Source organism: Lissotriton vulgaris, chromosome 4_1, assembly GCF_964263255.1.
Source record: "Lissotriton vulgaris chromosome 4_1, aLisVul1.2, whole genome shotgun sequence".
In the NCBI taxonomy this organism is placed as follows: Eukaryota; Metazoa; Chordata; class Amphibia; order Caudata; family Salamandridae; genus Lissotriton; species Lissotriton vulgaris.
The window spans coordinates 1,070,958,637-1,070,984,757 of NC_141691.1; the positions used below are offsets into that span (position 1 = coordinate 1,070,958,637).

General features: G+C 49.7%; 2 protein-coding genes across 2 annotated transcripts in view; both read right to left on the minus strand.

The window, feature by feature from the left end:
* Positions 1-26,121, minus strand: part of LOC147722880 (fibrous sheath-interacting protein 2-like) — a 136,234-nt gene that overhangs the window by 43,745 nt on the left and 66,368 nt on the right. The window lies entirely within an intron of this gene.
* On the minus strand, positions 5,901-7,194 carry LOC147722881 (lamina-associated polypeptide 2, isoforms alpha/zeta-like). Its single transcript, XM_086965299.1, has one exon. The coding sequence runs from the start codon at positions 7,192-7,194 to the stop codon at positions 6,049-6,051; it is 1,146 nt and encodes a 381-aa protein (XP_086821425.1). The 3' UTR covers positions 5,901-6,048.

Genomic DNA, 26,121 nt, shown 5'->3' on the forward strand with positions numbered 1-26,121 from the left:
CGTCAATTGGGCAGAGTGAAAATTGTTCATTGTGACCGTGTAGGTACGGTTGGAGACAAAGGAGAGCAGCAGGTCTCTGGCTTTGCCCTGAATGCCCATTGCAGTGATACGGTCGATCAAGATGTTATGAACGACCGTGTCGAATGCGGCCGATAGATCCAACAGAATGAGAACTGCGGTCCCTCCTTGGTCAAGGATGGTTCTTATTTCATCTGATGCCTTGATCAGAGCAGTCTCAGTGCTATGGCTCTTGCCAAAACCAAATTGGGTATGGTCCAGTTGGTGGTGGTCTTCAATATACTGGGAAATTTTGGGATTCATGAGTTTTTCAGCCACTTTGGCCGCAAAAGGCAGACTAGCGATAGGCATGTAGTTGTTAGTGTCCTCAGGGTCCAGACAGGATTTTTGCAGAAGGGATTTAAGAAGGGTATTTTTCCAAATAGTCGGTTAGATACCAGTGTGAAACATTAAGTTATATATTTCTGTCAGTACGGGGCTAGGATTTCAGTAACTGGAGCAAGGTGCGCAGGGGGGCAAGGGTCGTTGGCTGAGCCGGATTTAATAGCAGCCATGATGTTGATAACTTGGGGAGTACTAACCTTTTGAAACTGCCCAAAGATGGGCTCAGAGTTGTCTGTGTATGAGAAAATGATGGATTGATGTCTATGACCCGAGAAGTTGATGTAAATATTGTTCACTTTATCATAGAAATAGTCAGCTAAGGTGTTGCAGAGTGCTTGCGAGGGTAAAGGGATAGTTTGCGATGTCTGTTGTGAAAGGTTTGTTACTACTTGGAAGAGTTGTTTATTAGAGTTTTTTGCACGTTCGATCTGTGTGGAATAATATAAGCTTTTTTCTTGAATAATCATAGTTTTGTATTTCGTAAGTTCAATTTTATAAAGAAGTTTCTCTTCAGTAGCATATAACTTTCGTCAGTGTCTTTCCTGGTTTCTACATTTCTGTTTTTGGTCTCTAAGAGAATTGGTAAACCATGGAGCAGAAGGAGAGCTTCGATTTTTAGATAACGATTTGATGGGCACTAGGTTAGTTGTGGCGTTCGAAAGCCAAATGTGTATATGCTATAGAGGCTATGTTAGGATCATCTGGAACCTCAAATTGTGAGGAGGACAAAAGCTCCAGGAGCTTTTGACTGTCCAGATTTTTCCACGACTTGAACATGGTTGTGCCATTTGTAGCTGTGATTGCAGGCGGTGGAGTATCGAGGGGGATTAAAAAAATTACCGCATGGTGGTCCGACCAGGCTAGGGGTAGGATTTCTTTTATCGAGATATTTTTGAAGTTGGAAAAAACACCATCAAGGGTGTGACTCGCTTCATTAGTCCTCTTAGAGACCAGTTGAGTAAGCCCCAATGACTCTAGATCTGATAATAGAGTTTTGGTGTCTTTGTCAGAAGAGTTTTCTAAGGGGAAGTTGAGTAATTAGCTCTGCTATTTCCTCTTTATGCCTGCCCAGTGACCATGGATTAATAAGAGCAGCTGCAATGTTGATTACTTTTTTATTATTAGTGCGAGGGGGAGTGGTGGTTTCTATCCTTGAGTCAATGTCTACTTTAAAGTGACAATGGGTGCAGAATTTGGTTTGTGAGCTAGGCACTCCGTTGAGTATGAACTGGGTGCATGAGCAGCTAACTGATGGGCAGAGTTGTAGTAGGGCCATTCTGGAGTAGCATATCCTCGTGGCTGAGTGCTTTAGGCCAGGGGGTATGGCCCTGGGCCTGGTCCAGGCGTGGACGGGCGCAGACGGGCTTGCCTTTGGCGTGCCGCCGGTGCGCCCACTGCGCGAGCGCGTTCTCTGTGCCCTAAGTAGTCTAGATGGCGCCAGAGACTGGAGCGCTGACTCCGGCAATCGCTGGAAGTGATGCAAATCTCTCGGCTCAGCCCTCCAAACATCGGCATAAGCTGTGTCTGACCGGGGCCACAGGAGAAATTGCCTGCAGTAAGTTGGGGGCAACCAGTAATATAAAGAGCAGCGAGTGATTTTTAAAAACAAATAATGCTGTGCAAAGTAAAAACCTTTAAGGCATGAAGCAGCCAGCGGCGTCTAGGGAGTATCAGGCTGCCGCGTCCGCTGCACGAGCGCATTCTCTGTGCCCTAAGTAGTCTAGATGGTGCCAAAGACTGGAGCTCTGACTCCAGCATCCGCCGGAAGTGATGAGAATCTCTCGGCTCAGCCCTCTGAACAATCGGCACAAGCCGTGTCGGACCGGGGCCCCAGGAGAATTTGCCTGCAGTAAGGTGGGGGCAACCAGTAATATAAAGAGCAGCAAGTGATTTTTAAAAACAAATAATGCTGTGCAAAGTAAAAACGTTTAAGGCATGAAGCAGCCAGCGGCGTCTAGGGAGTATCAGGCTGCCGCGTCCGCTGCGCGAGCGCATTCTATGTGCCCTAAGTAGTCTAGATGGCGCCAGAGACTGGAGCGCTGACTCCGGCATCCGCCGGAAGTGATGCAAATCTGTCTGCTCAGCCCTCTGAACAATGGGCACAAGCCGTGTCGGACCGGGGCCAGGGGAGAACTTGCCTGCAGTAAGGTGGGGCAAACAGTAATATAAAGAGCAGCGTGTGATTTTTAAAAACAAATAATGCTGTGCAAAGTCAAAACCTTTAAAACCTTTAAGGCATGAAGCAGCTAGCGGCGTCTAGGGAGTATCAGGCTGCCGCGTCCGCTGCGCGAGGACGTTCTCTGTGCCCTATGTAGTCTAGATTGACCGGTTACTCACCGGTAATAATCATTACTCCGAGTCGTAGCCCTCCCCGTCCCAGTCCTAACTACATGAGCATAGCTCCTCCCACCAGAAACTCCCAAGCAACTTGAAACCCATCCCTTCCCTCCAGGCCACACCCATACCCTGAGGCATATAACCCTGTGACCTGCCAATCAACAACCTGTACCCAACAAGCACATGAAGCCGAAACAGGGAGGGAGGGATGGGAACCTGGACTGGGACGGGGAGGGCTACGACTCGGAGTAATGAATATTACCGGTGAGTAACCGGTCATTACCTCCTCGTCAGCCCTCCCCGTCCCAGTCCTAACTACATGAGCAGATACCAAAGCAATAATCGGCTTCACTCAGTAGCAAAAAACAGACTTTATTAAAGCACAGAAAGTCACACCACCGGAGTAGAACGCAACACAGCGTCCCCAAACCCAGCAGAATCAGTCCCCCCAACCACCAAACGATAATGGGACATAAAGGTGTGCGGAGAACTCCAGGTAGCAGCCCTGCAGATTTCAGCCATGGAAGCCCCCTGAAAACAAGCCCAGGAAGCCGCCACCCCCCGAGTCGACCTTCCCTGAACAGACCCAGGAGCCAACACACCACAGGCCTCATACGCAGCACCCACAGCCCATCGTAGCCAACGACTGAGGGTAGCCCCAGAAGGCTTAAGACCCTGACCAGCCAGGCCAAAGGTCACAAAAAGGGATTCCACCTTACGAAACGGCCCAGTACGCAACAAATAGATCTCAAGAGCCCTCCGAACATCCAAACAGTGCAGCCGCACCTCAACCTCTGAAAGAGGATCAGGACATAAAACAGGCAAAACCAGATCCGCAGAGCAGTGAAAAGAGGAAGGGACCTTGGGAACAAAGGAAGGATCAGGCCGCAGTACCACCCGATCAGGAAAGAAACGTAAAAAAGGGGCCGAACGAAGCAAGGAGCCCAACTCCCCAATCCGCCTAGCCGACGTAATAGCCACCAGGAACAGCACCTTGATCGTCAGAAACCTCAAAGACACCTCCAGTAGAGGCTCAAAGGGAGCCCCCTGCAAAGCCCCCAAAACCAGAGGCAGATCCCAACTAGGAGCAAAGGACCGAATGACAGGCTTCTGAAGGAAGCAACTCCGCAACAAACGGGACACCAGGGGAACCACCGGGTCACAGACCGAACCCCGAAAGGCCCGAACAGCAGCCCACTGAGCCCTCAGGGATGACACAGCCAGACCCAAGTCAAAGCCGTCCTTCAAAAAGTCCAAGACCAGTACCGGATCCACCTCCAATGCAGACCACCCACGCGCCGTACACCAAGACTGAAAAGAAACCCAATGCCGGGCATAGGATTTGAGAGTCGAAGGGCGCCTGGACCTCTGAATAAATTCCGCCACAGAAGGAGAACACCCCAACGCCACAAGGTTCATCCTCTCAACAGCCAACCCGCCAGTCTCAGGCGGACCAGACACTCCAGAGACAGAGGGGGAAATGACAAGGGACAAGGGACCACCGGCAACCTCCAGCAAGGCCCCACTGCCAACTTCAACAACAGAGGGAACCAAGGCCGCCTGGACCAATCCGGAGCCACCAGGATCACCGAAGCCCGATCCAATTTGACCTTCAGCAGAACACGCGGCAGCAGGGCAATAGGGGGAAAGGCATACATCAGGCCCCCCTCCCACCGGAAGGACAGGGCATCCACCCTCCAAACCTCGGCAGAGCGAACCAGAGAACAAAACGTCTCCCTCAAGGCGTTCCCCGGGGCCGCAAACAGGTCCACCACCGGGACCCCGAACCGGGCCATCAGGCAATGAAAGACTTCCTGAGACAGGCACATGTCCGACAGGGAGGGAAACACCCTGCTCAGGCGATCCGCCTCCGAGTTCAAAATCCCAGGCAGATGTAAAGCCCTCAGAGACAACAAGTGAGACTCCGCCCACAGGCCTATCCTCTGAGCCAACAAATTGAGGGAAGCCACCCTCGCGCTCCCCTGGCGGTTGATATAACACACCACCACCGTGTTGTCCGACCGCACCATCACATCCCTCTGGAGGACCCAAGGCAGAAAATGAGACAACGCCAACTGAACCGCCTTCAATTCCCGCCAATTTGAGGACATCTCTGCCTCCGGCACAGACCAAAGACCCTGCACAGACTCCTGACCCAAGACCGCACCCCAACCCAGTTCGCTGGCGTCGGTCGTCAGGACCAACCTCACTTGGGACACAAAGGGCGAGCCCTGTAAGAGGTTCCGATCCACCAGCCACCAGGACAACTCCCGGGCGATGGACACACTCCCCGGAACCAACAGCTCGTAATTCAGAGAGGCCGGATCCCAATGCTCCAGAAGATGATTCACAAGGGGGTATAAGTGTAAGCGGGCCCAAGGAACAATCATCACAGTTGCTGACATCAGCCCCTGAACACGCAACCACTGGCGAGCCGTGGAAGACCGAGCCCCCAACACCTTCTTCAGTTCGTGCACAAGAGTCAGTCTGCGGGGTTCCGACAGGAAGACCTTCCCCAACCTGGTGTTGAACACCCCCCCAATGAACAACAGTTCCTGAGTGGGGTGAAGATGGGATTTTTCCAAGTTCAGAATCCACCCGAACCGTTGAAGGAGACTGCAAACCTCCCGGGAATGTGACTGAGCCTGAAGGAAAGAAGAGGAAGAAATCAGCCAATCGTCCAAGTAAGGGAAAACCTGTATACCCTTAGCATGCAACAAACCCACCAAGGGCGCCAACACTTTAGTAAACACCCTCGGAGAGGCAGACAGGCCAAAGGGCAATACCTGGAACTGGTAGTGATCCACCCCTACACAGAAACGCAGGAACCTCTGGGAATCTGCGTGCACTGGCACATGAAAATAGGCGTCCCGTAGATCGAGAGAAGCCAGGAAATCTCCCACCGACAGGAAGGGAAGAATCAACTGCAGAGTCACCATTTTTAAGGACCGATGAGGGATACACAAGTTCACCGCCTTCAGATCCAGGACCGGACGGAAGTCCCCATTTGGCTTTTGGATCAAAAACAGGATTGAGTAAACCCCCCGACCCTGCTGTCTCACAGGCACCCTCACCACAGCACCCTTTGACACCAAGTCCCGAACTCCGTCCAATAGAGCACGACATCTTGCCAGAGACCTGGGAACAGGGGTAGCTTTGAACACATCCACCGGAGGAGTCCCAAATTCTATTCTGTAGCCCAGCCGTACCACCTGTAGAACCCACAGATCCCGAACGAACTCCTCCCAGACAGGTAAAAAAGAGGTGAGGCGACCCCCAACCGGCACCTCCAAGGAATCCATCACATAGTCACGACTTGGAGGGACCTGCAGAAGAGGAAGCACCTTGTTGACCCCGGGACTTGTGGAAGGAAGGGACACCCCGGCCACGTCCCCTACCACGAAAGGGCTGAGCAGCCATCTTAGATTGAAACGCCTGCCCAAAAGCCCGCTTATAACCCGCAAACTTCCCTTTCTGAGAAGAGCGGACCGGAGCCAACAATTTTTTGTCCTCAGCTGTCTTTTTAATCAAAGCTTCCAACGGCTCCCCAAACAGCTTAGAGCCCGTGAAGGGAATCTTCATTACGGCCGCCTTCTGAGCAGCTTCCGCCTTCCAAGACTTAAGCCACAACTGCCTCCTAGCAGCAACCGAGGCCCCAGCAGCCGCCGCCGCAGCACTAAGGGAGTCGAAGGACAAGTCAGCCATGAAACGCAACTGCTGTTCCAACATGGACAAAGACTCAGAGGGATCCTCTTCCTGCATGAGCTGCGCAGAAATACCCTGACAGTCCTTAAGAAGCGACTGAACAAGATAGCTGGTGTAAGCAGCAGACCGAACAGCCAGATTGGAGGCTGCAAAGGACCGCTTCAAGGCCCCCTCGACACGCTTGTCCCCAGGATCAGAAGGCACCGCATCTTCAGACACCACCAGGCTCTGAGACGCCATACCAGCCAGCAGAGAATCCACTTTCACCACAGCCGGAAACTCCTCCGCGAAGCCCTGCAAGGGATACCTCTTAGCCAGAAACCGGGGAAAGGCATGCCTGTCAACATCCTTCCACTCCCCCTCCAGCACCTTCCTCACAGACGTATGAATGGGGAGGCTTTCCGGATCTTTCTTCAGGTAATTGGCGAAGAAGTCTTCAGACTCTCCACCCTCCACAGGATCAGGGAATCCCAGATTGTCTCGAACATGCTGCATAACACAGCGAAGGTCAGCCCCTTGGACAAAACGACCCTTCACTTCCTCATCAGAGTCAACGTCCGGATCTACCTCAGCCGAGGCATCCAATTTCTGTCTCTTAGGCCCCTTGGGATCATGAGCCACAAAGGCCGCCGCCACAGCAGCCTCAATCATTTTTTGAATATTCGCCATGGAAGGAGCAGTGGAAGAACCAGCGACCACCTCCCCATCCTCACAGCCGAGTTCACGCACGTCTGCACCTCTACCCTCCATGTTGTAAACAGGAGAACAGAAATCCAGACCCCAAGATATACCCAGACCAATCCAAGCAAAAATCCCCAAGGGCCAATCTAGACCTGGAGCCAATCCCTACACAGGACCGAAGGCCGGCCTTCAAACCGCCCTATCAGAGAAGGCTACCAAACTACAAAAGGAAAAGACTGAACAGGGCCCAACTGTAAGGATACAAAGAAACCCAGAAGACCCCGTCCCAGGAACCAGTGAACCCAGAGGTAAGAACTCCCCAACTCCCCAGCAGAACTCCACAGCAGGACAGCGAGAGGCCAAGACACGAAATCAAGCCCCATGCAAATCCCTCCAGTAAACAAGCATTTACAATGCAATGGTTTTGCCTTTGTTAAAGTTAGAGCTATTGGCATTGCTTTTGACACTCTGCACTCTGAAGCTGCACTCTGCACTCTGCACTCTGCACTCTGCACTCTGTATCCCCACTTATTTTTTTAGGATTTGTTCCCTGACTATAACCCACCACCAAGCAATGCACATACCAGTCTGCTCCCAGCCTGCCCGCCTCTCTGAGGGACACATTTCTACACACAACCGCATTCACGCCAGTGAATGGGCGAGCCGGACAGGGCACGCGGATCCTGAAAGGTTGGGATTGTGCGATTCAAGTGCATTTAACGTAACATCATATTCGCATGCAGGGTTTCCGGATTTTTAGAGGTACAAGCTGTCTTCATGACTAATGAATGTTATGCCCTGTACGTTTCCTGTTAACCGGTATCTTGGTCCCGTTTGTTTAATTGAAACTGGCCAAGACTACATCTCCCACAATACAACAGGTTGATACATGAAAGCTCAACACTGAGGCCTGCGTTATAAGGAGAAAAACAATTGCTTGAGGTGCACATAGAAAGAGAAACGAGCGAGGAGAAAAGCATTTTTTCTCTCGTTACACCATCCTCTGGGCGGCACAGAGATTTCACGCAGTTCCAGGTTTACAAACCTTTTAAATCTAGGATTGCGTGGAATCCATGAGTGGATGCATGAGAACGCCTGTATTCCACCCACGGAACGCCTCTCAGAATGAAATGTGACGCAGTACTACGCAAGACACTGCATTGCGTTACTTTTATTTTACAAAGCCACGTACAGCAGCGCCAATTGCCCCTTGCGCAGCTTTGTAAATATCTACAAGCATTTTGCGTCATTGATGGGGCATAAAAAGGTGCAACCATGACGTGCAATGTTAGTAAATCAGGCCCCAAGTGTTTTGTCAATGAGTAATGGTTTATTGCACTATTTGATATTGTCACCAGCCTTGAAAGCATAATCAGTGGTCCGCATCTAATCTCCTGGGCCAGGGGCACCTGGGGCATTTGTTTAATGACGCCACTGTATGTGCAACTGTTGAAAGGGAAATTTGTCGACCTCACCAAAACTTACTTTACAGTGGAGAGAATTCATTTGAGAATGCCTGAACTACTACGTCACTGAATGTTCCCATCTAAGTTCTGCTGTATTTCGGCTAGGTTCACACTACATAAATACCACATAGATGGATATTTATACTTCTTACTTTAAAAAGAAATCTTGCTTTTTGATCTATGCAGCTTAAGTCCTCATCTCCGCAGGTCGACTGGAAGAAGGAAAACCTGAGTAAGCCTTGGTGCCAGAGGCTAAAACACTAATCCAAAAAAGTGCAGCTGCCAAATCTCCTCCTGGCAGCCAAGCAAAATGGCAGATACCTCTGCAAGTTGGAGAGCTCCCTGCAACATTTATTGTGGCTCACAATGGTGAAACTCTATGATGGTACGTTATAAAACGTGTCAGCTCATATTTCTCTCCATCTTCATATAATATACACCCAGGCCGTGCATGTGATTGAGAGAGCGCGGCGGGAGGGACTCAAGGAGAGAATGCGTGGCCCTAAGCCAGAACCAATGCATGATTCCATTACTGTGACAAACAACGAGCATTTAACAGTGCTCATGTTTGCATTTTTCCATTGGTCACCCCTGTGTCACCCCTCACTCTGCATCCCGTGACCATATGTGTTAACGATATTTCATTGGTTACTTATGGTAGATGACTGATGGGTTGTTTCAGAATCTTGCACCAGGAATAATATTGCTGATGACTCATTGGCCTAACAACTAAGAAGGCGTGGAGAGAGATGATAAAAAGCTTTTAATTTAATTTTATTTGCTTACACCGATACAGTTTCCAGTTGGAGTTGCTTTAGGGTTCATAGCAGATGTGCACTGAAAACAAATGAAACTGTTAAGAGAGGGCTGTTTTAAAAAGGTTAACCTGCAGCAGGCAGCGCTGTAAACAAAGGCGACCCGGGGAGTGAGGAGCAGCAGGCACGGGCGCAGCAAGCACGAGCAGGGAAGGCACGAGGAGGACGGGAAGGACCTGCAGCAGCCACGGGGTGCAGGGAGCAGGCAGGGGTGGATGAAACCACCGCGAGGGGTGCAAGGAGCGGGCACAGGACGTGCAGCATCCTCAGTGGGTGCAGCGACCAGGCGCCTGGAGGTGAAGTAGCAGCCTCGGGATCCCAGAGGCGCCAGGACCAGGCACAGAGAGGCGCAAAAATCACAGGAGGTACAGGGAGCAGGCACGGGAGGTGCAGGAACCACAGGGCACAGGGAGGAGCAGCAGTCACGGGAAGAGCTGGCACGGACTTCAGGCTTTGCAGGTAAGGTGCTCTGTTATCCGCAGGTGCAGCGTGTGGGGCTGGTGCATTGTAATGAGGGGGGAGGGGCGGCCATGGGCTTCGCCCCACCTTTCCTGAGCATGGGCTACCTCCAGAACTGTTCTTTCAAGAGGTGCCTGGCAGGTGCGGTTTGCGGCAGGCTGCACAGTCAGCACTTCAGGGACACCTGAGCAGGCCTCGGTGATGCCAGGACAGTCCACGGGGTAACCTTGCAGTCAGCAGCAGGGAAACCCTAGCAGGCGCATCAATGCGCCAGATTGCATACAGTCGATGTCACCAGTCTTGGCTTTCTTCCTGCAGCCCTTTGTAATGTGACAGCTCAGCCCGTTAGCTCTGTTTGACTAAAAAACTACAAGTAGCAGAATGCACTGCGCTGTTAAATATAAATCCAGGACTGGAGTCTTGCGCCCTTCAGGACAGGAAGTCACGTAGTACCATCATGAGGATGCTGGGGCAGGCAGATGGCATCATAGTAAAGGCAGCCAGTACCGGAACAGCTAGGAGGGGTGTCAGAAGGACGGGCGGGCGTATCATAGGCTATGTATGATTCATAGCAGGCAGCAAAGTTGTCCCGTTAGGTATACCAGAGCAGGCAGCAGCGACAATAGACCAAGACAGCGTCCTTGATTATGTAAGGGGTGTAACAGGGGGGACCACAGTAATAGCAGGGCAGGCAGTGGGGGTGCCACAGCAGGGAGCTGTGATAGTAGGGCACTCTACCAGGGAGGGCAGTAGAGATGGCAGACAGCGGGCACAAAGGGTAGCAGAGCACGAATGTCCAAACAAGGATACCCTTACAGGCAGACTGGAAACCAGAGCAGGCAGCAACAATTCCAGAAGAATCCCTGGATACACCTGAGAGAAGTTTGTGACGTTTAACAGAGAAGGCAACCGAAATATTTCAATCAATTAGAAGAGATAGCTATGAAGGCAGCAAGGCACCCGAGCAGGCAGCACGAATTTCCTGGGAGGCAGCAGGAAGAACAGAGTAGGCAGGAGTAGAACCGCGAGCAGGCGTGGGTCAAGCAAGACCAGGTAGCAATCATAATACTTTTTTTTGGCAGGCAGCAAGTGAACCTGAGCACGCACTTTTGAAAGACGGGCAGTGCACGCACCTCTCTCATTAGCACCCGCAGAAGTGGACAGGACAGGAAGTCACGTAGTACCATCTGAGCTCCTTGCTGCACCACAGGCTCAGCCAACTTAGGCGTTTCTTTAGTAACAAGGCGGCAGCGACCTCGCTTAAGCGGCGGCCCGTAGCGACGACGCGTGAAGGTAGGAGACAGGGGGAGAGAGGTTGGGGCAGGAAGGCAGGGGAAGAGAGGAGGGAAAAAAAAAAAAAACTCGACTCACCTGCACCATGCGACGGCGGCACTTCTCCGGTCTCCCTCTTCGGCATGGGAGACCGGCAACGTCGACAATCTCTCTGGCACTTCTCCGGTCTCCCTCTTCGGCATGGGAGACCGGCAACGTCCTCCGCATCTCCCGGGGTTCCCTCCAGGCCACGGGAGCCCCGCGGGCGCCGCCATACTGCTTGCCGTCTTCCTTCTTCCCCCGGGCTGCGGGGGGCGGGCACTTCCGGCCGGCCGCGCTAGGATTGGCCGGCCGGCCAGTCACGGGGCAGGAGAGACGCAGAAGTGCCGGCAATGCCGGACCAGACTCGGGGGCGTTCCCGGCGTCGCGTGACGTCGGCAAAAGCCAAAGAATGTCGGGAACGCCCCCGTGTCTGGTCCGGCATTGACGGACAGGCCCCTCGTCCAATGGCAAGGCTCCGTTTACGGAGCCAGCCAATGAATGACGAGGGCCGACCCAAAGCACACTACAGTTCTCATCAGGTTTTCGCCTGCGCCGAAAAAGATGCGCAGAGCGCATCTTTTTGGCGAGGCAAAACCTAAAAACGGCAAAAAAGCAAAATTGGACCGCCAGTAGAGGGAGCTCCAACAACAGAAACGCGGGGAAGAGAACACTAACCCAGGAAACAATCATCAAAGTCGGACTGAACCTAAATAACGGGCCCCCACGGACCAAACAAAGGCAGTCCCCCCCCCCCCCCCCCCTCCCCGCAACCCCAGACTCCACCAAGGATTGCAGGAAGCATAAAGAAAAAGGGGAAAAACACGGGCTCGAAGAAACGAGCCCCGAGAGTTACAGACAGAGAAGCCAATCCTGCACGCCCTCGACGCGCTGAAAAACCCAGCCACACACCCCCCCTCCCTCCCCGGGTGTACCGGCTAGAGCAGGGAACGAACCCGGAAGAGGGGAGGCTGCAGCAGGGAGTCACCACCCCACAGCAGGCAGTCCGGACCCCCAACCCCACGGTCCCGCTACAGCAGGGACTCAAAGCAAATGCCTACAAGGTAAAAGAAAAACAGGAACAATAGGGGTTAAAAACGGGCGCTTAGCATCCCGTTCCACACTTACCAGATAGGAGGCCAATTCCAGTGCCCCCCTCGACGAAGACTGCTCGGAAGTGATTCCGCAGAAAAAACAAACAGGTTGTTGATTGGCAGGTCACAGGGTTATATGCCTCAGGGTATGGGTGTGGCCTGGAGGGAAGGGATGGGTTTCAAGTTGCTTGGGAGTTTCTGGTGGGAGGAGCTATGCTCATGTAGTTAAGACTGGGACGGGGAGGGCTGACGAGGAGGTAATGCGCCAGAGACTGGATCGCTGCTGTGACCTGACTGCGCTGAGAGCTGGAAGGGCTGCGAGCTCAGAAGCGCCGTGGCCAGAATCACAGCCACTGCCCAGGACCAGGCTGTTCTACGAAGCGCTGCGGCAGTAGTGAAGCGCTATGTTTGAACAGCTTACCGCCGCTGGCTGGGAGGCTCCATGCGAGCGCTGTCACTGAGAAGCCCTGGGGTCGAACTCACCGCCACGGCCCCAGCGCTACTGGGAGAAGGCTTGTGGGGGCTGAGATCATTGCCGCGGCCCCTTGAGTGGAGTGAGAGCCGCTGCGGTTGCCACCAAGGCCGCGCTGGGCTTGAGCGCTCGAAAATGGAGCGTCGACTAGCAACCCGGGCGCCGACCGCATCATCGGCTGCGCCCCCAGGAAGCCGAACGATGAATCAGCTCAGAGGTCCGGTCCGCTTCAGGCATTCGCGTAAGGGGCTCCTTATGAAGAACAGGAGCCCTGGAATTCCTCCGACCAACAGCCACAAGGCAGAGAAGTGATCCCCCCCTCATTCAAAGCCCAGAGTTAAGGGAGGAGCGGGCTGACAGGGGTAGACGTGCCCTGCGCCTGCCAGTGCCGGCGCTGCTGCAGTGACTGAGTGCCCCCACAGGGACTGACCCGGTGAGTTGAATGGTTATGAAACTTTGCCGAAGGAATGTTGCTTGTATAGAATATTCGCCTAAGCATTGTTACTTGTTATACCTATCTGAATGAGCCTGATTATCAATATTGAATAGGTGCAGAAGGCATGGCGCCTATATTGAATATATGTCTGCGGGAGACAGGCTGCCTATATTGATTACATATCTCCCTAAGTATTGGCCCCTGTGCTGTATGACTGAATGAGCTATATTACCTGCACTGCACAGGAGATGTTGCTTAAATAGAACCTCTGTCTGAGAAATGTTTCTTGTATTGAGGAAGGAGGAGCAAGCCGAGAGCGAGGAGCAAGGAGCATGCTGAGACCGCGGACGCTGCGGACCGTAGCAGACTGCAGCCGGGGAAGTAGCCGGGGGCTAGCTGGCACGGCTGACACGACAATCAATGTAGCCAGCAGCCTGCATGCTACACCGCTGCCGAGGCAAGGCAGACACCGGGTGTTAGCGGACGCCGTGGCTGGAAAACCCACAGTAAACAGAGCCGCAGCTTGTCAGAGAGGATGCTGGGAGCCGCCGGGGGTGCTGACGGAGGAGCTACGCACTCGCTCCCATTTTTCAAAACGCTTCCCCCGAGCCTCGCGTCCCGTACCCCCGTGCCACATCAGTTCTGGGCCGGGTGCTGCGGTGCTGTGTTGCGCAGCCGGGCCGACGGGCTGTGTGGGCTGTGGCAAGCAGTGACTTACAAGCAGTGGTTAACAAAGGAGTCACAAAGTGGGACCCAGCGAGACCCAGCAAGCCGTGCTGCAGAGGGGCTGGGCAGGGTGAGTACCTGTCTAGTGGGGGTTTAGGAGCACTGGGCACAGTGAGTCGCCTACGCCTCCCCCACACGCCACAGCAAAAGAGGAGAGGGGACGCAGCGGTGAGCAGAGGAGACAAGTGGATGAAGTGCGCTGGGAGTCCGCTGAGAACAAGGAGCACAAGGAGCCAGGGGCCCAGATCGCCAGAGAGCCAGAGTACCCAGAGCTCTGAGTGCCCGAGAGAGTCCGAGGGAGCCTGTGTACCGAGCCAAGGAAGGCCGCCTGGGGCAACGTGGTAAGAAGAGGCAAGTGTGCATCGTAATTCTTGCGATCATGGGGTGCACACACATGACTTGTATGACTGGCCGCACCATTTCTCCTCCCCCTCCGATAGCCCCCGATAGCCGGCAGGGCCGCCCGCATAGCTACGTACAGCCACCCACTCTCTACACCTGTCTACATCAGTCTACTCCGTTTGCATCCCCCTGACCACGACAAGTTCCTGCCTTAGCCCACGCTCATCCCTGTTGTAGACAGTTACAAATTAGCACGACCAGATCCTCAAGACAGGGTCTAAAGGAACTAAAGGAGTGCAAGATCTCGACCGGGGAAATGAGATCGGGGAAAATGCGCCAAACTGCGAAAAGTAAAAAATCCCCCAAAAAACGAGAAAGCCAACCTTGGAAGCTGAAAAGCCACCGGAAACAGGGCCAGAATCAAATTCCAGGGAGAGGTTGGTATCGGCACTAAGGGTGGGCGGGCGGCTACGCTCCGTGCACGGAGTGTGCGTAGTGCCGGCTTCTACGCATTTTGCGTAGCAGTCGTAGAATCCGGCACTACGCACGCTCCACAGACGGAGCGTAGCTAGCCGCCACCCGCCTCCCTCCCGCCCTCCCTAAATACTTTAAATAAAAAGTGTAAAAGAATTAAAAGGCACTTACCTTGCCCGCCACTGCCCGCCGCGTCCCCGGGGCTCGCTATCTTCATTCTGCCGTCTTGTGTACTAATGCGCATGCGCGGGCGGCCGCGCATGCGCATTTCTCACGAAAAAATGCGCATGCGCGGCCGCCTGCGCATGCGCATTAGTACACAAGACGTCAGCAATGAAGATAGCGAGCCCCGGGGACGCGGCGGGCAGCGGCGGGCAGCGGCGGGCAAGGTAAGTGCCTTTTAATTCTTTTACACTTTTAATTTAAAGTATTTAGGGAGGGCGGGAGGGAGGCCTGCGGTGCGTAGTGGGGCTACCTGGAGTGCTGAGGTGGGCGTAGTTTCTCGCCCACTTCACGTAGCTCCGCGAAGCCCCACTACGCCCACTACGCCCAGGGTTAATCGGCACCAACCCCCGAGTTAACATCAGACTCCAGACGGAAACCCAGACTCCTAAAATTCTTTTACCTTAAGGACCCAATGGCGACGATCTACGCACCAACAGCGGAGGCTTCTAAACTACCAAGCCCCATCGTGCCATTAAACATGCCAAGCACCAAACCAGAGTGTCTTACCCCTCCGTTGTGTTCGGGCCCCTCACTCCAAGGCAAACGGGCATTGGCAACTGCACAGGTGCACCGTCCTAATACTCCCGCAGCTACAAACGAACTCAAGGGAGGCAGAGCCGTAAAGGACATTTCAGAAAATTGCCCCGCAAAGGACATCCGGGCACGCCAGAGTAAAAGTGCGACATTTGCGGAGCTAGTCGAAGTCAGTGACCATGCAATAGCAACCGAGGACGTCCAGGAGGGAAATTTAGGTCACAAAAATCCAACCACCATTACAGGGCAAGAAGGGGACTCATGGCTAAAACCCCTCTTCCTATCAAACGACTCCCAACCCAAGGAACTTACCGAGAAGATTACAAAGTAGATCGACTCACAAGGGAGAGTACCACGAGCAGAACACTGCTTTGGCGATCAACATCTGAGTCTGGGCATGCTGGTCTCAACACCCCGCGGCCCGAGCCAAAAAGAGACCAACAAAAAGCATGCATAAACGACACCATGTTTATGCAGGCAAACCAACCACACCCCCGCCGTTCTGTGCCAATCACAATTTCATCGGGGAGTACGTCGGACCTAGAACCCAAGGACCGGAGCAAAATCGAAAAAGACGAGCCCTCCATGCCATGGACCCAATCTCTGTTAAGCACTCCAGAGCAAGCAATAAGGGTGCTGAACTACCAATCCAATAAAATGGAAGTCCAGATTGACCTTATCACACCAGTGGCTGGGCACATCTCGGGCATAAACGCAAAACTGGACTCCCTATCAGTGCTCTTATCAACTCAGAAAAAATCAGAAAAATCAAAAAATCAGAGCCCAACACAAGCGGGAGCAATCAAAAACGAAACTGCGGATGTGGAAGCATTATTGAAAAGCTAGCAAGCCTACCAGCCATTTTGATGGACATCATAGGGGAGGTAAAACAATCACGCAGTCACAGTCAGGCAATAGAAACTAAGCCTATTCCGGAAAAACCACAAACACCCAAGCAAAAGCCTATTAATGGCCCCACAACAAGCAAACAAACAACGGACCGAGATCAACCATCAAAGGAATGCTGCTCTGGTAAAACAGACTCAGATACTGAAGAAATACAACCTATCCACCAATCCACTACCGAGGACAAACCAACAAAGAGAGAAAGGAAAAAAGCAAGGAAGGCCAGGCTCAAGTACACGAAACGACCAAACGTAGATCCGGACAAAATCTTCCCCATATTTAATACAAACACCCATCACGAAAACAAATCCAATCCTTTGAATGGGTCGACAGCGGGCAAGGACACTTCTGCAGACCCACTCGATAAATTAAATCCATCGAACACATCAAGGGGCGAAGGCCCCAGGACAGGAGTTAATCCTAGCCCATCTCCACCCATAGGTGACAATAGTCAAATGGACTCAAGTTTGAACCAGCAATCACAATAGCAAGTGCTGGGAAGTGAAAAAACGAAGCCAACACAAGTAGGCGAATATGGAGTTTGTGAGCAACACGACCCGACACCAGCCCTGGACAATAACAGTTTGGGCAAAAAACACAGCCACAAAGAGGGCTCCAACCCTGCTATAAAAATTTTAATCGAGCAACAACTATCCGCAACATCTGAAAGAAATGTACACAAATCTTGTGGTCCAGCAGCAGCATTCGAAACCAAATCTGTGCCAATCCCCATGCGAATCACTGTCCTGGATAAGGATCGCAAATGTTCGCTATCGCAAAGGGAGCAAAGTACGGCCCAAGCGAAGTTAACAAACATAGCCCCAACCCAGCAAAATAAAACCACCATTGAGGCAGTACAGAAAGAGCAAGAAGAACAATCAACCTACCCCGGTAGTGACAGGATTCAATCTCACAAGCTGTCTGCTTGTAAAGCAGGATCAATACATAATGAGCTAAGCAAAAATTCAGATTCATATGACCTAAAATTAACATTTATCCCCGAATATCCAACAAGGGGGACGCAGGACATTCTGAACCGAGGCAATTTGTTAAAACTGTTTAACGAAGTACCAGACCTAAAATAAATTACTTCCCAGGACCTTTACTCTGTTGTATTCCAACAAAACATAAACAATGCGGCCATAGAAGACACAGTTACAACTTGGGCCTCAAATGACCTGGTAGAAAGGATATACCTTGCTAGACCTCAGGTTGAAACATGGGGAATATCCATAATGGGATATACGCGTCCGAGGTACCCATATCCCTAACAATTTAATACATGTGACCAAATAAAGGGGAAAGAGAGCAGAGGCCAACACATCTCTTGTCTACATGGCGCCCGGGACTCCACGCCAGAGCACACAAGCGCAAGTCGCAATCTACAAACAACTGGTCTCCATCACGCAGACAGAACAGACTGGTCTTGGATACCTAACGTCCTGAGCAAGAAAGCTACCTAACCCAGACTTAAACTCCTCCGCAAAACTGCGGAACGAGACTCCCCCTCAGAATCTAACAAAGAAATCTACAGTTGCAATCTGCTCGTGGAACGTGCACGGCTTTCGAGAAATGGCCCATGATTACGAAACCCAAGCATTCTTTCTACGCCAAGATATAATTCTGATCCAGGAGTCATGGAAATTACATTCGACTCCAATTCTAGGCTTCAAAGAACATCAAATATATGCAGAAAGCTTCTCCACACATGGCCACCCCAGCGGCGGACTATAGACATACGTAACCTATAAATATAACTGGGCATCTGAGGAGATAGATGTGGGCCTGAAGTGGGTCCAGGTGACCAGAATCATCGAACATCCATCACCGGGGACAGAACCGTGAAAAATGATAATACTTAATGTGTATATTCATCCGGACAGGAAGTCACAAAAAGAAAAACACGTGATCCTGCTGTCACTAATTAAGGTCATGCAAAGGATCTATTCGCATTACCCATTCGTTATCTCCGGGGACTTCAACAACTCCCTTATTGACCAAAACAGGGCAAAGGTGAAGATGAAAGCAAACAGCGGCGGAAAAAAGTTAGCATCCAGCCTAAATGATTACGGCCTGTCAATCCTGAATGGCAACACAAAGGGGGATCAGCCGGCAGCCGTCACATATCTGAGCTGCAGGGTACACTCTACAATTGACTACTCTATAGTAAGTGACAAATTAATCTCCAGCATTGAATCATTTGGTATAGAACATCGAGTAGAAAGCGACCATTTCCCCCAAATAATAAGTCTGAAAATTGCACCAAGCATTGCGCCAACAACGACCTCACTACTGCAACAAGCATCAAAGTTCAACCTGAGAAAACTAAAATGGCGTGGAGAGGGGCTGGGCAAAATCACGAACTTAGTTAAAGCACACATGGCTAACTTAGGAACACAAAAGGAGGCTGACCGTGTTCCCAAATGGGAGCAAATGATTCAGGTACTGCAGCAAAAATTCCCTGCAAGGTCAGGGAACCACAGACATTTTTACAACAAGAAGGAGACATGGTTCAGCATGGACCTAAGAGCTAAAAAAAGAAAGGTTGCCAAGGAAGTCCGGGCCCTCGCAAGCCAAAAAACATTGGGGTCAGCTGCAAACAAATCCAATCTAAGGAGAGCTAGGAGCACCTACAGGAAATTAAGGGCCGCAAAACACTTATACAAAGAAACCATCTGGAACAAACTGGTAATCGCAGGAAAACATCCTAATAGCCGGGACGTCTGGGGCATCATAAATTAGCTCAACCAAGGGACAAAACTCCAACAAGAAGCCGGGGTTGGTGCAGAAACCTGGATCAGACACGTGCAAACTCTATACAGCAATACAGATCCAAGCCACGCCAAAGGCTCTAGGGTAGACAAGGACAACACAGAGGAACCAAAAGGAGTGAAGAACAAGGACTACTGGGAATTCGAGCAGGGAAAACATCAGGAGGGGCCAACAGAGCCAGATGACCTAACCTCCAAAAATGAACTGAGGCCGATAATCTCAAGACTAAAGTCAGAGGGTGCAGCAGGACCAAACGGGTTGCCAAAAGTGATCTTTAAGCACGACCCGGATCTGTGGTCAGAGACCCTAACACCTCTGTTCAATAGAATATACAAACAAGCAGAGTTACCCGCCTCCTGGAAAGGCAGTATCATCCACCCAATATTCAAGTACGGCGATCACCGCAATCCCACAAATTTCAGACTGATATCGTTAATAGACGTAGAGGCCAAACTCTACGCCTCCTGCATCCTACTGGAACTACAAGCCTGGATAACAGAAACAAAGATCATGCCAAAATTTCAAAAGGATTCAGGCAAGGAATGGGAACAATAACTAACCTAACTTGCCTGGCTATCCTAACAGACCAAGCGGTAGCAAAGGGAACCCGCCTGTATGCCTGCTTCATAGATATCAAGTCTGCCTTTGATCGGGTGAATAGAGAGCGCCTATGGGGAAAATTGGAGAGCTGGGGGTTGCCACATCAACTTCTAATAGCTATCAAAGCCCTACATTACCACACCTGGGCAAAAGTGAAACTGGGAAATGGAGGCAGTACTACCAGGAGCATCCAAACGCACCAAGGCCTAAAACAAGGCTGCGTATTAGCCCCCACCCTCTTTAATCTTTTCCTTTCCGACCTCACAAGCGCGATCGAATCAGCAGGCAGCCACCCACCACACCTGGTAAATAACCCAATACACTACCTACAATATGCTGACGACATTGTACTGTTGAGTAAAACCCCAATCGGCTTACAAAGAGCTATCAATAAATTAACATCGTACTTAGAACGGGAAAGCCCGGACCTAAACCAAGAAAAAACCAAAGTGGTCCGTCAAGTTGACCCGCAAAAATTAAAGTACAAATGGATGGCCCAAGGAACAACAGTGAAAGAACAAGAGTATTATAAGTATTTGGGAATAACAATCACAAAAGGAGTAAATCACAAGGACCAGAAAACAGCATTAAAAGTAAAGGCACAATCTATAATTTTTGCATACCGTTCCCTTAAAGGAAAAATGGACTGTCCGAACTATAACCATCTATTAAAAGTAATGGCAGTGAAGATAATGCCCACCCTATCTTATGGTCTAGTTACATGGTGTGGCAAGGAAGCCAATCTTTTAAATGATTTACAGATTAGAATTTACAAAGCGATCTGCAATCTCCCAAAATCTGCCTCAGCCTCACATGTCAGGCTTGAATTCGGCCTGCAAAATCAGAAGTTCCGGAGCATGGGCGGCTTCATGAAACTCTGTTATAAACTTCGATCTGCAGACCCAGTCACACACTAAGACTGGCTAAGTTGGGAGGAAATTATAAAACGGGGGGAAACCGAAACCCCGAACATCTGGGGACAGTATTTGAAATTGTGTGTGGAAACATTGGAGCTGGAATCAGCATGGAAACCAGGGACAGATAAGGCAACGCTAAGCAAACTAGCCAATGCGGCAGCAAAAAGAAAATCCTTTCTGGAGGATAAAGAGACACTGGCAAAACGTTGGCACGGCTGGACCATCATGAACTCCTTTACAACCCTAAAACCACTGGCATATCTAGTATCCCACTTTAGCGGTTATCTCAAAAAGGCTTTCATAGCCTATCGGAGGGGAATGCATGTCTCAAAAGATCTACTACCATCCTGGAAATCGTGCCACCAGACGAAACAATGTCGCCTCTGTGGGTATAAAACAGAAACCATTGCCCACCTCTTCTGTATATGCCCGGCCCTGATAAATCAGAGACAACTCTTATTGAAACCCATCCTCAACGAGCTAAACATTCGTTTTTGCAGACATGCAGTCACAAGCTGGCTCGGAGGTTCCTCCATAATCTTGGCATGCCGCGGAGTCAAATTCCTGGAAGAAGCTAGAAAATGTTTAGAACAAACTGAACAGGAGGGCTCTCTAGGTGGCGGGCCAACAGGGACAGTCTAATCCTCGGATTTTATACACATTGTCTCCAATAAAAATGGAGGCCGAGAGACAATAACTTCAGCATTTTTAACACATTTTGTACTGTAATTTTATCATGAGAATTTTGTAACAATTTTAACTAATGATGCAAATAAACATTGATTGATTGTGATTGATTGTGTATTGAATATTTGCCTAAGAAATGTTGCCTGCATTGACCTAATGATACAGAAACCGTCTCCCCAGCATATGGTGTGAACTCCACGTTTTCAACCCTGACTAAAAGGTGGATGAAGATACTTGTTCTTGTAAATGAAACTGGAGTGGTGTCTCTTTATTGTGTGCGCTACACACATTACACCGGCAAGGAACGGGTGGTCCAGGCTAGACTATTGGTTGATTAGTGAGGGAGAAAATGAATGGGTGACAGATGTGCGAAATTTGCCCAGAACGTTATCAGATCACAACCCAGTAATCCTCACACTCCGCATTCCCCAGAATCCGCGAAAGCCATACACGTGGCGTTTCGGGGCAGAGGCATTATTAGATCCGATATTCGCAGACACAATTAGGACTGCCATTGAGCAATACTTTGAGATGAACGTTGGGACAGTAGATAGTCAAGAGATATTATGGGAAGCCTTTAAAGTCACTATAAGGGGAACCTGTATTAGCACGTCAGCAGGAATTTTAAAGGATATACGCGGTAGATTGAACACACTGGAGAAAAACCTGAATGAGCTGGAAGCCCAATATGACAGGGGGCCTTCTACAGGAATATTAGCAAACATACATGAGCTCATTGACGAGTATAACGAATTGGCAGAGCAGGAGGTGAGGTATCTGTCGAGGCGACAGGTAGATAGGCGCTATGGAGAGGGCGGACGTCCGAGCAGGTCACTCGCGGGTAGATTAAACTACAGAGCGGCTCAACTTCCAGTGGAGCGGATTATAGAAAGCTCTGGACAATCACACTACTCCCCTTCGGCTGTAGTGGAGCAGTTTTGTAACTTCTATAGCATGCTTTATTCTTCAGGCAGAGGCTCTAGTGAGAGAGATCTCAATATGTACCTAGAGTAAATTGCCTGCGCGTGGCTTTCGGTTGTACATAGGAAATATCTTAGGCTGCCAATTGACGTGGAGGATGTGACTGAAGCTATAAAATCACTCCCAAACGGGAAAGCACCAGGCCCTGACCGGTTAACCGCAGAATTTTACAAGGCGCATGCTGCCATTCTTGCACCGCATATTTTGGCAATGTATGCAGAGGCTTATGAGGTGGGTACGCTTCCCCCCTCTCTACGGCAGGCAATGATCATAACATTATTGAAAAAAGACAAATTCCCTGAAAATTGCGAGTCCTATCGGCCATTAATACTTATTAATATAGATGCTAAAATACTAGCGAAGATACTAGCTGCGAAGTTACAGACTCTCATGCCCCTATTGGTCCTACTGGACCAGGCGGGGTTCATTCCAGACCGCTCTACCTCTCTTAATTTGCGAACCATCTTTGCCATGCTCCATGTATTAAATCCAGAATTGCAGGCAGTTGCTGTGCTTTTAGATGCCACAAAGGCATTTGATTCTATAGAATGGCGCTATATGTTACACCTACTATTCAGAATGGGGTTCCCCTCCATGTTCATAAGCTGGGTTCAATTATTATACACTGAACAGTCTGCTAGGGTTCGGATAGGAGGAGACACGTCGGAGCCATTTGATATAGAGAGAGGTACGCGGCAGGGATGCCCGTTATCCCCACTTTTATTTGCCATCTTGCTGGAGCCCCTAGCGTGTAAAATCCGGCAGACACATAGGGCCGCGGCACTTAACTTCAACGACAGGCCGGTGGGAATATCTCTATACACGGATGATATGGTCTTGTATGTCCGTGAGCCGACCAGATATTTGGCTCTCTCCTCAGAGAATATGTCAAGTTTAGCCTACATTCTAGTCTCCACATAAACTGGAGTAAATCAGTGATCATACCGCTCACTGCTAAAACCACGCCTCCCCTGGTCGAGTATCCACTAGTATGGTCAGATGGTCCTGTAAAGTATCTGGGAGTGTGGGTACACAGAGACCCAGAAGTGGTTATCGCCGAAAGCTACGGCACAGCTTATGCATCCCTAGTTACACAAATAGACAGATGGCTGCGTTTACCACTGTCACTGGTGGACAGAATATCCGTCATCAAGATGGTAATACTACCTAAGCTACTGTATCTGTTCTGCAATGTTCCAATGCCCCTGACGACACAATTTTTTAAAACGGTGCAGACACAGTTACTACGGCTAGTATGAGGCACAAAGCAACCAAAGATCAGTTGGCGCACATTAACGTTGCCATATGAGAGGGGGGGGGGTTCAAGGCACCCGACGTTTATGTATACTACTTATGTTGCCAAGCTCAGTACACATATTACTGGTACAAACCACATGCCTTCACATCGCATGTAGCGGTGGAACAGGGGGACGCTCACCCTATACCGCTGAGGGGTATCGTAACACACTCCCGCAGACACACGCCGAGAGCAGAGATTAACACAATTGACATTACCGCGGTGGCCTGGCGGGCGAGTGGGCGGAGGACACATAAGCTCCCCTTATACGCCCCTGCAATGCCCATTGAGGGGCATACTGCTTTGACGGTCGCGCAGGACAAAGGTTCGGTACAGGCCCTCAGAGAGGCTAGAATTGCAAACATGGGAGATTTATTTCCAGAGGGCACATATGTCACGGGGGAAGACCTGTCCTATATTAAAAACCCAACACTGCTATTTCAATTTACTTGTTACAGGCTGCGGCGGGCGGTTAAGGCTCATTATGCTAGCTTTCCGGCGGAACTGGAGACATTAGCGGCGCTTCAGCTGACTATTGTGGCCCCCACAAAGAAAAAACTGATCACCAAGCTGTACAAGGCCATACAACGCGAGGAGCCGCACGGTGTAGATCCCAGTTTAGCACGATGGAACGAAGGGTTAGATCCCCCATTAACAAAGAGTGAAAGGACTCTAATATGCTCTCTAACTGAGAGGTTGACATCTAACAGTAACCTGCGAATAATACATATTAAATTCATACATCAAACATACCAGACTCCACATAGGCTATGGAGGATGGGACTACGGGAGACGGGTAGGTGCAAGCGGTGTGGATCAGACTCTGCTGGGTTCATACATTTAGCTTGGGAATGTGGGGCTGTACTCGCATACTGGGACAAGGTTTTGTCCACTCTGACGAAAATGACAGGTACTGAGTTGCACAATACCCCGGCATTATGCCTGCTAGGGCATACCCCGCAGCTAAAAGGTGTAGTGGGGAGATTTATACATGTGGCCTTGCTGCTGGCGAAGAGAAGGATATTGTTCACATGGGACTGCAGAGGGTGCCCCAAAGTTGAAAGGTGGTAAAAAGACTTGGTATACTGCAGAGACCAATTAGAGATGTATGCAGAAGAACTTCCCATATCCTCCAGGCCCAGGGACATTTGGGCCCCGTTACGAGAATACTTGCTAGCCTGTTGTGACGTACACCCTGAGGAGGAACTTGGACTATAGATGATGTGGGGGAGATGATGGTGATATTGAGACACTACTTGTGCGTCGTATCAGGGTAAACTGGTCGATTTACACGTGGTGGCAGATCTGTGAGTCTACTGATGGATGTAATGCACTGTACAGGACATAATCAAAGTATCCCTTGTCTGTGTTTTGTTGTACTTTACTGATGGTTCTTAATTTTGCTAACTGAAGACTTAACATGAATATGCTATGTGCACATTGTATGTTTAATACAAAATGATAAATAAAATAATAAAAAAAGCTTTTTTTACATCTGATAGGGAACCATGCAAAAGAGCAGTGTTTATTTCACTTAAAAATGATGCAAGACTTTTTACATAGTACAATCTTCCTATAAACTTCCGCATTGCAGAGTGATGTACTGCTAACATTTTCAGATGACGAAAAGTACTTTGACACACTTTTCCAGAAAGCCAAGCCAGTGAATGACCCTGCAACCCAGTTTTTTTCTCACTTTACAAGGATCTAGTCCTTGCAGCATCTTTAGCTTCTGTTTAACACTTTTTTTATTATACTCCTGTAAAACATTTCGTAAAACGTCAATAGATTCCTGTTGTATACTACTACAATCCCACGAATAAACTGGAGATTGAGAAAGTCTCCCTTGAATTTCATCTGCTATTACTTTTTCCACATTTCTAGCAACCATCTTTTCTTTATCAATTGGACAACAATTTTTTACCTCAAAAGAACGACCATTAGTATCAACTGCGTGAACTAATGTATTTTGCTGAAAATAGCTTTCTTCATTAAAAAAAGGTTCCGAACTAGAAGTGTGCTTCCATTCACCCGAATTATTTTAGCAAAAGTTAGTGCTATTAACCAATGTTTTTCCTTTACTTTCTCCTTCATAAACAGCATTCTTTTATTCAACGTCTTCATTCTTTTTAATACTAATATAAACAATTTTCTTTTCAATTCAAAACCTTTTTCTACTATCGTTTCAATCTGTTGTTTCGTCTTGTAAAGTACCGATTTTTTTTATATTTCTTGCAATCTTTCAATAAATTTTGTAGTACTCTACTTTTATACATTTGTTTCCTAATGTCCTTATATACTTTGATGCTTCTTTCAACATTGTTTTCTCATAACCTGATTTTCCATTAATTTGTTCTTTCTATTTTCCACATTTTCGAAATTCATTCCAGATCTTAAAAGTATTTTAACAAATTCTTTAGTTCTCTTATCAGAAGACTTTTTCTTCAACGTCTCATGTTGTACTTCATCTAATTTCTGATTT